Here is a 12,771-nt window from a genome sequence, read left to right on the forward strand (position 1 = left end):
AGAAAGCACTTCCCCCTGCCCTTACTCCTACTTTCTTATATCCTCTTTTCCATTCTTACTTCTGGCTCATTAATCAAAAAGCAACCTAGGATAATGATGGGAACATGTAAAAGATACAGGTCCCTACCAAGTACAAAAAGCTTATTAGGTCTATTTATCTTACTTGTCTGAGATGGAGTACTCTTAGTCTATTATATATCAAACAGACATTAATATTTTCTCTGTTCAAAAGTTTAGTTTTCTTCTCCTCTGTTCTTTGTTAACATACTGCATTTGTCTTTCAGTTGAAGTACTGAAACAGAACATGGCCCTGTGTCTCGTTTCTCAAACCCCTACTGATCTAACTTGTCATAGCAAATTTACATTCTTAAGATTTTTTTTAGCTGACATAGAAGTTATGCATATAAAAACTTCACTTCAAATACAAATTCTTTTCCAGTTTAACTGGGAAGTGAAAGACAGAGACCATTGGAGTGCCTGATGTCAAGTCTCCCTCATTTCTCCCTTACAAAATTCTTAGTATCTGCAGTTTGGCAAAGTGTTATGTATTAAGATATACAATTCGTTTCTCAGTAAACCAATAACACAAGGAAAGGCTACATATATGTATAAAAAACAACTGTCTTCATTATGCAGGTGCAAATACTACTTGTATTTAATCTATGCTATGTAAGTAATTTCATTTTTCGCTTACCAATGCTTCAGCTGCCTCTTTCACAATATCCTGTCACACATGCTACTACAGAAACTTCTGTTTCTTAAAAAGTAAGAACTTCAAAAACCACTAGGAAAGTAACTAGATTATCAGTTGCTTCCCAATAAAGACCAAACTTAAAACTTCTGTTAAAAGGTTTAAACTAATTTCTTACTGGATTGTTATGTATATTTCCAAAGAGACATTGAGATGAAAACCAAATACCAGTAACAAACAGCTGTATAATTTAAATTACAACATCTTGTAATCTTTCAAAACATGATAGCTAGATAAAATTCTCACTGGTAACACGAGAGAATACAATAGCATTCACACAGAAATCAGTGTAAAGTCCTGAAAAAAACAGGTATTTTCTGTATTAACAACAACAAAAAAAACCCCTCCCAAACAAACAAACAAAAATCACACTTAATTATGTGTTTCAGCTGGTTAGAAATTGTAAGATCAGAAAAGAGATGCTGCTAAGGAAGAAACAGTATTAAGTGCTGCTGTCTATTGTTTTGGATCAATCTTAGTGTTCATTTTCGGGCCCCTCACTACAAGGACATGTAGATGCTGGAGCATGTCCAGAAACAGACAACAAAGCTGGTGAATAGGTCTTATGAGGAGTAGCTGAGGGAGCTGGGGGTGTTTTAGCCTAGAGAAGAGGAGGCTGAGAGAAGAGACGATCATTCTCTACAACTACCTGAAGGAGAGTTGTGGTGAGATGGGGGCTGATCTTGTCTTTCCAGTAACAAATGATAGAACACAAGGAAATGGGTTTAAGTTGCAACAGGGGAGATTTAGATTGGACATTAAGAACAGTTTTTTTTCTGAAAGGGTTATCAAGCATTGGAATGGGCTGCACAGGGAGGTGGTGGAGTCACCATCCCTAGAGATATTCAAATGACATGTAGATCAAGTGCAGAGGGATACGGTTTAGTTTAGTGATGGGCTTGGCAGTGTTAGATTAGTGGTTGGACTTGATCTTAAAGGTATTTTCCAACAGTAACGATTCTATGATTCGATAAATCTAGAAGAATCATTAGGTATTAGCCAGGCCTGGTTAGGTAGACCTCCATTCTGTTCAGGTCCTTCACCTTCTGTGTTTGTATAGTCAGAAGGATAATGCTAGAAAGCATATTCAGAGGTCTTTTAAAGTTAGCCTGAAAGCAAGGAATTGAAATAAACATTTTGTAATCTCAATTAAGACCACTAGAATCAGATTCACTGCCTTCCTTAGTAACCCATGTAATGACAGTTGAGCACTCAAAGTCTTCTAATCTTATCTCAATTCTTGCTTGCATGCTTTTGCGACACAGAAAATTCAACATCTTTAGAAGGACATATGAGAAAAAAAAATATGTAAAAAAAAAAAACCACCAACATACACAAACTTAAAATTCATAATAGATGTGTTTATAGCAGACAAATACAATTTTTCTATTCTTTCCTTACAGGTTCTACTGCCTTTATTATTTTTACTATCCTTTTGTCTGCTCATTAAAAGAACTTCCAAAATCTTTTTTCCAGCAAAGTCATCGGTAGTACAAATTGAATAATTTTATCCTGTGGTTAACAAATCCACAATTACATATGCTTTTTCAAGAACCTGTGCTGCAGACTCATATATAAATATACCAACATCTATGCACAGGTATATAAAACCTAGGTATTTTAAGCTCCTGAAATCTAATCACTTACACTCAGTTATTTAACTATTTTACTCTTTCTTCTTGGGACATAATCCTCTGGACTGATATTTGTTCTATTACCTTTTCTATCATTGCATATTATTTCAGGCATTTTCCAATTTATCAAGACAATCAGAATACTAAACCAAACCTACAATATAAAACTTAACACAAACAACATTTCATTGAATTATGGCCAGATTTTATTTTGAGAAACTGATGAGTGTCTAGATATAAATGGAAATGTTCTGGTCCTTCTCCATCATTTATAATGGATCTGACTTTTTTTTTTTTTTTTTTACTATTATTACTTTAATCAGAGAAAAAAATTCAATATATTTTGGTCATAAGATGTGGTCTATTAAAAAGCTTGCTACAGGGTACTTCTAGACTTTTGTTTCAGATTTAAGGACAAATTATGGAATATGACCAGAAAACAGACTCCTTCCTTTCATTTATTGCCATTCAATCTTAGGGCAAGATAACCCTGGCAGGAGTGTCATGCAATCATCCTACACTCTGCTTCTAGCTAAGTGCTGACAGTGTAGAGGAAATTAAAAAAAATATTACATTAAGCTGCACTCATTTATGTTTTCACTGAGCTTTTTATAGTTTTTATCCAAATACAAATACTTTTGTCACACATATTTTAAATCATCAGTCTAATTAACTTAAAGTTCACACATTAAGCATTTTCTTACGAGAAAGAACATTAGAGCAAACAACACCAGTTTCACTACAAGTTGAATCATGAATGCCATAGTTTGTACATGTGGTGTAAAATGCATATATCTTTCTCCACAGGCAAAAGCTGAAGAACAGATGAAAGCACAGAACACTAACAGTAATTTTCAGAAGTAGAAATCTTGTGATTTATAATTTGAATGAAGTTATTTCTACAGCTACAGAACCTGCCAAAAGTCAAGTAAGTTTGTGGCATTTCTGAATTGTATCCAAATCCTTCAATTACAGAAGAAACTGCTATATTCTTTTTCATCTTTAAAAAGTCAGGCTATGCATTATTGCACTGGAGGATGAGTTTCCCTAGCAATGTTTTATACTATCTGCCCCTTCAATACTATTAGACTAGGATATTGTAGTCTTCCCATGTCTCAAAATGATTCCATATGATATTAGGGACCACAGAAAGGTGAAAAGATTTTGAAAACAAGGAGAGGCTAGCATGGATTTTCAGAAAAGGATATGTAATTGCACTGCATAGTCAAAATAGAAAAATCAACCCTGTACTTTTCCAGCTTTATTTGATATTTACATTTTTTTTTCCACCGAGATGTATGGAACTTTTCCTATGTCCAAACAGCAAGCATACAGGGAGTGAATCTATAAACTACCACAGACTAACTGCTATGAAAGCAGATCTATGGCTGTTTCCTGACTATTCAATACTACCTGGGGAGAAGAATGCACTTTACAATCTGACATAATACAATAGCAAGAGAGGAGGGATAGTGGGAGAAGGGGAGTGAGACTATCCAGAGATTCATATTGCAGCCAGGAGGTTATAATGAAACATTTTTATTATTAGTAAATTCAAGATTTGTCAGATGTGTATTATTTTCCTGGCTTGTTTGTTTTCTCAGAGGTTATGTGGCTCCCATCAAAGATTAATTTGGAGGATTATCTCTGACTCCTGAATGCAATTATGCTTCCTCACTGAAAATATTATCTTCTATCTGATAAGGAATTCTCTTACTGTGAAAAAAAAAAACCCAAACACAACTGAACAAAACTTCAAATCACTCTGAATTGCTATCCCAAAACAACAACAACAAAATGTTATAGAATCATACTATTGTTTCAGCTGGAAGAGACCTTTAAGATTATCAAGTCCAGCATTTGTCCCAGCCCCATCAACCAGTAGACCATTTCCATAAGTGCAACATCCAACCTTAAACACCTCCAGGGACAGTGACTCTACTGCCCCCCGTGGGCAGGCCATTCCAATGCCTGACAACCCTTTCAGGAAAGAAATTCCTCCTCATATCCAGCCTGAACCTCCCCTGGCACAACTTGAGGCCATTTCCTCTTGTTCTACCGCTTGTTACTAGGGAGAACAGACCAACTCGCCATCTTGCTACAACTTCCTTCCAGGTAGTTTTAAAGTAATAAGGTCTCCCCTGAGCCCTCTTTTCTCCAGCAGCCCCAGATCTCTCAGCAGTTCCTCATAGGAGATGTTAGCCACAGAAATGATAATGTCCTAAGTACTCATTAGTCTGTTTTCTTTCCAGTACTTAGTGATTTTTAACTCCTCCTGTATTACTTTCTCCTAAAATTTCCATTTTTCAAGAATTCCAGTCATCAGGTCTTCCACTCAGTCTGATCTGCCTCTGAAAGTCTGCCAGAGCCAACCTGCTGTAATCTTAAAGCAAAACTTTCGTAACAAATTTTGCTTAAATAATGGCTATAGGTTTATACTGGAATTACTGGTTTTGACTACTTAGGTATGTACTACTGCTGGATACATAATATTAAGCAATGTTGGGAAAACTTACCTGTGAAAACAGCAATATGTATTATAAAACTTTAAAAATATACACAAGATTGTACAATACTTTTCCAAGTAAATTAATCCCACAGACAAACAGATTTTTGCTTAATTTTTGCAATCTACCATTAAGTCTCAACCCGAGGCCTTAATTCTGATTTTCTTTCCTTATGATGCTTTTTCTTTATCAGTATATTTTACACATACCTAAAGTGTACCTAAAAACTGGCAGTTAAAAGCTAGATTAACTCACAGCTTGTTTCAACAGATTGCTGCTGTGCTGATGGTGCTCAACCAGATTGCAGACATCAAACAATAACTCATCATAATCTTCAGTCTGGGAAGTAGATGTGAGGAAATACTCATAGGATTAAAAAAAATACAGTGGGCCACAGTCTGTGTCTGCTTCCATACCGGCCAGAATAACTCAGTTTGGACTGGATCTGAGCAGGTCCTGCTTTGAGCATGGTCAGCTATGCGATCAGACTAGGCTGTTGAAGGCTTTATCCAGTGAGGTCTTGAAAACCTCCAAGTATGGAAGTTGAACAGCCTCACTGCACCACCATTGAGTTGTCCTTGAGAGGGATATAAAGGTTTCTCTTTACATTCAGTCTAAACTGCCCACTATCTCTTACCTTCGCACAATACACCACTGTGAGTGCCCTGGAGCTCTGATTTCTTGATAACTTTCTCAACAGTTCCTTGGAGAGGTGTTATTCTTGGATCCTGAATCCCAGAAAGCATCCCTCTCCAGGCTGAATGAGTCCAGCTCATTTGACCTCCTCTCAAAAAGTGCTCCAGCCCTTGACCATTTTGATGGTCCACTTTTTCTTTTAATCCACGTTGTTCTTGTGCTGAGTTGGGAGAAGTGCAGTATTTAAATGCATGTAAAGCACCAAACAGAAGGCAGCAGTAATTTTCCTCAACCTGCTGGCTGCACTACTGCAGCCATAGTTGTCAGTACTTTTGACTCTGCTGGCAAAGAACAGTGCTGGCTTATGCTTTGGTTGCTGTTTTCCACTATCCCCTCTATCTCCAGAGTTGCCACCCAGTTTTCAGCCCCCAACCTGTATTGTTGCCAGGGGCTCTGTCTTGCCAAGGACACCAGCAGGAAACTGTCCTTAAGTATGTTAGCTTTCCTGAACTTCTTTATCCTCTAGAGCTACCTCCAAAAGCATCTCACCTACCAGTCCCCTGAGTAAGACAAAACCTCTGATCTCTCAGCGTTCAGAGTCTGAACTGTGCTACCTGCCTTCCCCAATCCCCTCAGGACTCTGATGTTGCCACTGCAACAAAGATTGTTTCTGATATTACATCCCCAAACCAATTCTTCTCCATTTGTGAGCAACAAATCAGCTGCTCCTGAGCCCTGGATGGTCCATCCAGTATCTACTTGTATCATACAGTTATCCCTCACATTTTCCAGAAATGTAACACAATTGCCTATGTCCTGCTTACAGTCCTTCCAGTAGATGTTGGGGAGACTGAAGTGTCATAGAATCCAAGTCAGTAATCCAAGAGGCTTCTTCAATTGTTTAAAGACTTCCTACACTTTGTCACCCCAATCAGTGGTCTGCAGCACATGCCCACCCACAGTGTCATGGTTTTTTGGCCTTTCCTCTAACTTTAACCCACAAGCTACTCCTTCACACCACGGGCAACCCTTCTCCTTATCTTCTCTACCTGTCTTTTCTGAAGAGTATGAATCTGTCCATTACAGATTTCCAAATGCATGAGCTGTCCTACCATATTTCAGTTATCCCCACAATGTTGCAGTTTTGTGACCAGAAACCACTCTTGTTCTTCCTGCTCATTCCTCAAGCTGTATACATGTGCACATCCAGAACCACTAACACTGCAGAAACTGCAGTATATTGTCAGTCATTAAAGCTTCTGCCAGGACCACGTCTATTCTAGACTTGTTTACTTAAATTCTGCCCCGACAGCACAATGTTGTGCTGCTATACTAGGAACAACTTTTTAGGAGGGGAGAATGTTGAATAAAACAGAATTTTTTCATTTTCTGGGTTTGGTGGAGTGGGGTCTTTTTTTTAACAAAGTAAAAATGCTCTGCAACAGTTTAAAGAATTTCTTGTGATCTAAATTACTGAGAAAGTCATTGTTTAGAAACTGGTCATTGTGCCATTTAACAATTCAACAAAACTGGGAATTAATCTTTTTTTACATTGCTTAAACTCCAGCTACACTTTGAACTCCAGTTCAACTATTGTTTTTTGATCTGACCTGCCCTCATTTACTTAATTTTACTAGGCAGTTCTCTATTAAGAAGATTTTTCTCTTCAATGTTCTGACCAAAATCAGTGTTTCTCTTCATTGCTTTTCTGTACAGTTTCCGCAGAACAGTATCTAGGTGAAAACCTTGATAGCTAGACAACATCAAGAGAGTGATTATATGTAAAGCTATCACAAACAAATCAGTGAGATACTGCCATCACATTTTGTTCATCTCCTGTTAAAAAAAAAGGTGATACAACTATAAACTAGTCATCAACTCAGATGTTGTGAGCTAATATATAAAAGACTAAAAAGGTTAGTAAATAAAGAACTCTGTACCACCACTTCTTTGTGGAGTTCCAATGAAAAATCTCATCAAGAAAACATCTCATGCATGGAGATATAATTGAAATCAGTTACCAAGGATTTCAAATGACACAAGGACTTAAATATTTTAATTGCATAGATTAGAGTCCACTGTTTACTATGCAGTATTATACCCGTGCACACTGAGATATTGTCATGTCTTTCAACTCTCTCAATGCCACTGGAAAAATATCTACGCAAAATCCTTACAAAACAAAACCTCAACCTCCTCCTCTTGAAGGGTTATTTTTTGTGTAGTTCACTGAGTAGTTAAGACTATATACAAAAAACCTGGGAGTTGACTTGCATTCCTTTCAGTTTCCCAAGCAAAGCCAGGAAAAGAAACATTTTAGAGACAAAACAGTATTACCTCTACAATAATAACAGCAGTGCATGAACTAAAATCTAACCTTGGAGTGGGGTAGGCAGCAAGGGGGGAGTGGTACAGTACTGAGTTGGTGAGTTCTGTTCAAAACAGCTCCTTTGTGTACATAATAAAGCTTAGGAAAATAATTCACAGGAGAGGTTAAGTTTCTTTATCAAGTCTTTTAATTTATACTTAGAATGTCTTTTACACATCAGCACAAAAATATTCTTCTGTAGTGCAGGGGAAATTTAGTAAGCTTTTCTCTATGTAGTCCTAGATCTGAATTCATTAATAGTAGGAAAATAAATGTAAAATTTTAATCTGTACTGAGCTATGACCTTCTACCATGATTTTGGTTTTTATCACTCTAAATAACACTGCGAATGGAGCATACAATGTTATTTTAATTTTGTTTTTAGTTACTTGAAGACAATGTACTTACATTAGGCCCTAATCATACTCAAGCCTATCTCATAATAAAGTCTTTTGGAAGCTTCAAAGTATGTGAGTTCAGCTAGTTTTCTATGAAGAGACCTACCTGTTGGTCAAGGAAATGTCACTGTCTAAAAATGTCAAACAAAAAAAAGGTTATATTTGAAGTGTTCTAATCCATACTGAGGAATGCACAATCAGACATAAATATTGCTGCATTCTTAGTTGTCTCTTTCATCATGTGTATCTTTTTCCAAGTTATCTTGTACATCTTAAAATAGCTTTCTTAGTAAACAACTATTGAAATAGCTTTTTCAAGGTATACATTTGGGTTGTTGAAAAAAAAATGTCAAGGAATAAAAGTATAACCAGAACAGAAAGTAGAGACCACATCACTTCAACAGAAGAAATAACTGAAATCTCTGCTTATCATTGTGTTAAGAGCTCTCACCTTGCTCATGAAAAAAATTAATCTGCTATAAATGCTCTAAGACCTGGAACCTCCTCTTATGCACTCAGCCAAGCTAAAAGCACCTAGCAAGGCCATATGGTAAGCTTGAGATATGACATATTAAGAGCCTAGAAATATTTTTTTAAGTTACACTTAAAGGAGGAGGCTCATGATAAAATGAAGCCTCAACAAACTTCTAACATAAACAGTCTCCACTTGATACAGACTGCTATGTCATTCTGGAGCCATACCAAGACAATACAAATAACTGACAAGTCCTTCAACATCAAGGCACATGGACAGTTGAATTTTTATTACTCTTCCAAAAAGTGTCAAGATAAAATTTACAAGGCCACAATCCCTTCTTTTCAGTTATCACAAGAAGCATAAAGGAAATATATATATATATATGTATAAAGGAAATATATATATATGTGTATAAAGGAAATATATATATATGTGTATAAAGGAAAAAAAATATATGTATAAAGGAAATATATATATGTATAAAGGAAATCTATCTCTATATATATATATATATGTATAAAGGAAAAACTCAAAAAGTAAAAAACTAGCTTTATAACATCTTTTAACATTCTCTCATTCTGACATAGTTGAACTGGTCTGAGTGTCCAGCACACATCATACCAACTCCAAAACTGACCAAGCTTGAGTATACATCAAGGCTTGCGGTTTGAAGAGGTCTTTCTCTGGTACTGTCATGTTACTCACCTTCGTTTTTGCAATGGCCTCCTTCCAACCTAGAGTCCTCCACAGAGACTATGTCAATAACTGAACTGTTTTGTACTTTCTCTCCATTCAGGGGAGAGCATACACCAAGTTTCCTTTGAACAGGTGGGGGCAGGGTGGGGGAAAGACATTCTGTCATGCAAATCAATAGTGCAAAAATGCTGTTCCAAACAATTTACAGAATCTCTATGATTCCTCCTCATCTACAAGAAACAGGAGAAGCCTTCACAGACTCTGACTGCATCACCAACACCTGTTGTGTTTTGTTCCAGGCCAACTCAAACGCACTTACTAGCTCATATGTTGTGTGTCAAACCATCACTGACAGCAGGAAGGCCACTCTCAGAGAAACAATTTTTGTGACTTCTTGATCTATACCAATTGGCTTGGACTAACTACAGTACCCTATTCGGCCAATGTTGTAATCATGGGACACTCCAAGTATATTCAGAAGGTATGAAAAGCTCCAAGGGGTTTGGATCTGACATGTTGTTTGGAAATAGATTTAGGTTCAAACCAAATAAATATTTTTGAATCTCTCACAGAAAATATGTCATATTGCTTGAAGTGCAAGCTTTTATTTTATTAATAAATAGGATGGTTTCCAGAGGAAGATAGGAGAGCTGACAGCATTCAAATCCCAGTAAGACAGAATCCTGTAAGAAAATACTACTTCATTCTGATCCTGCATGACCCAACTTCTCTTGGTATTTCTAGTTCCAATTTCCATCTAAAAGCAAATAAATCAAGCTATACTATTTTCCATTAAAAGCCTTAAAGCACTTTGGCCAACACAACTCCAGATACATCACAGGTTTTACTCACATATGGAACAGAAAACTGGCAATCTTTTCCTCTTTCCTACTGTCTCCCTAAGCTCAGAGAAGAGCAATTTTCTTCCATTTCCTTATGATACAAAACTTAGTCCTCCCCTGCCCCCACTGCATCTTTCACGCCTGACATAATTGCCCACATTATGCATTTTTAAAAGATGTCACTATTCCACCATGTATGGTATGTCTGCAAACAGTACAAATCATATAATATCAGGCATTTGCAGTGTTAAAATCTACTATGCTGACTATTTCTATTGTCAAAGAACAAATGCAACACCAGGAGAGTACCTAAACAGCAACTTGCAAAAATTTTGTATGCAATCTTGCAAGGGCATTTTTGTAACTGTTCTCAAATAAATTTATTTTTATGTTAGCCTGAGCATTTCAGCTAGAACAAGAGTTGTTGGGCATCTGGGATCTAGAAGGCAAAGACTGTGTGCCATTCAAAGCCTGCAGCATCCTTCAAATGCTAGCCTGAATTCAAGCTGTTTCCTCAACTATGTCTTTCATTTTGCACGAGAGAAGCAGACAGATCATGAAGAAAGCTTCCACTTTAACTTCATCATCAGTCTCTCAAACAGAAAACTTTCCTGTCATTTGGAAATAAACAACAACAACAAAAAATGGAGGCAGGAGGAACCCTTCTGTACTGGGAGAACAGTTGTTTGTAGATAAAATTTGTGGTTGCATCTGAGAATCATATAAGCCAACATAAACAGAAAATGATGTTTTATAACCTTGCAAAAGTTGATTTTCTTTAAACAGTTAAGAGCTCTCTTCTATTATATCATCTTTTCCTTATACTTTCTCCTTGCTAGACACATTTCTAGGACCATCTACAGAGTTTTGTTAACATGGGACCCTACAAAACTCACTCCCTGCACACTGCTTTGAAAACTAAAATATGCCATCTACTGGCAACTTGAGAAATTGGAAGTTCACCCATCACTAAATATTTTAAATTTACCTGTATCCAATTTAAACGCGAGACTAAAGGGACAAACTCCAGATAAGGCCACACCAGATTCTAGCATTTAGCATACAAGCAAGTTAGAGATCACAAGACACCTCCTCAGAAAGCGGTAACTAGTGCTACATGCTAAGTTCTGTTCAGCACAACTTTCTGAACTTGGTTTTCCACTTGGCTTTCTGCCCACTTGGTTTTCCTTCTCTCTCACTGCTGCTGTTTTATTATTTTATGAGAGGGCATAAACAATCCCTTATGCCCTATTAAGTCAGAGGTTTCTTGAAGAACGAACGGCTGTGTAGTGCCCTCCTAACAATGTGGAGGAAGTGCAGTTACTTCACTGAGCCTGAACAACGTTGTTTGAAAGACTTTGTATTTTGAAAGAGTTTAAACTTATTTATCTTCTGTATTTTAAGGAATGGTATCCATGTTTTAGGAACCATTCTGTTACTGCTCGACGTTAACATGTACATGTTACTTAACAACAGAGTAGCTCAGTTGTGCTTCAGGGAACCGTTCATAGTGTTTCCAAAACACTCTTTTCAGGGTTTGGCTACTATAAGGGTGGTTTCCAACTGCAACTTTTCTACAACTTGTTGAGGTGGAACGCAGAGTTCCGAGAAAATGGTTAGATCCAGAGAACTGGTGCTCTACATATCCGACCCTGCCGTGTTAGGTTACCACGCCAAGACTGGTGCAATGTGTAAACGGAGGATCTTTACCCCTGGGAGGAGGCCCTCTGAGACGCAAGCCCGGCTCTGGGCAGACAGCTGGACGAGGGTGACCTTTCCCCACACCGCCGCCAGCGCACGTGTTACCTGGAGCCGCGAGTTCATGAGCATAAACTCCTGCTGAGCTTTCAGGTTGTCGTTCATGGACTTGGAGAAGACGAACCCCATGGTGCCCTGGAACCCGAAAGAGACGGCGCAAGGCGGGAGACGCGGAAAGCAATCCTCAGCCTCGCCAGCTCCGGGAAGGAATCTGTCCCGGGGCAGGGGACGGCGAGGAGGCCGTGGGAGCGCGGCAGGGGCGGAGCGCGGCAGGGGCGGAGCTCGGAGCAGGGGCACCGGCGACGGCTGCCTCCACTACGCGTGCTGCCGCTGCGCCCCCGGCTGAGCCCCGGCGCCCGCGGACCAGGCACTGGCAGCGAGCAGCGGCACCGCAAAGGGTCACGGACCAGGCGGGGTTTAAAGGGCCGACGCCGGGCCGCCTGGTGGGGGTTGTACTGCGCCGTGTTGCAGCAGCCACCAGGGCGGCCCCGCGTTCCGCGGCGGGCGGCAGAGCGGCCCGGGCCCCCGGCGCCCCCGTAGTTTAAAACGTCGGTGGAGGAACGGCGCCGCTCGCATGTGCCTGGGCGCGTGGTTTCTGTAACCCCGTTACGCTCTGCATGTTTAATTTTTCTTCTTAGGTTAGTGTCAAGTAAACACTCTCAGCCTTCCGGGGTAGGCGGCAAAAAACCCAAGCAAACATGGT

At 38.8% G+C, this 12,771-nt stretch overlaps 1 protein-coding gene across 1 annotated transcript in view; it reads right to left on the reverse strand.

Annotated features, from left to right (window-relative positions):
- The window catches only part of PLGRKT (plasminogen receptor with a C-terminal lysine), a 34,821-nt gene extending 22,449 nt beyond the window's left edge, over nt 1-12,372 (reverse strand). Inside the window, exon 1 of the mRNA XM_062018889.1 lies at nt 12,117-12,372. Within this exon, the coding sequence (XP_061874873.1) occupies nt 12,117-12,197 (81 nt within the window). The 5' untranslated portion in view covers nt 12,198-12,372. The remainder of the gene's footprint in view (nt 1-12,116) is intronic.
- Nucleotides 12,373-12,771: the final 399 nt, after the last annotated feature.

This window comes from Colius striatus, chromosome Z, assembly GCF_028858725.1.
Source record: "Colius striatus isolate bColStr4 chromosome Z, bColStr4.1.hap1, whole genome shotgun sequence".
In the NCBI taxonomy this organism is placed as follows: Eukaryota; Metazoa; Chordata; class Aves; order Coliiformes; family Coliidae; genus Colius; species Colius striatus.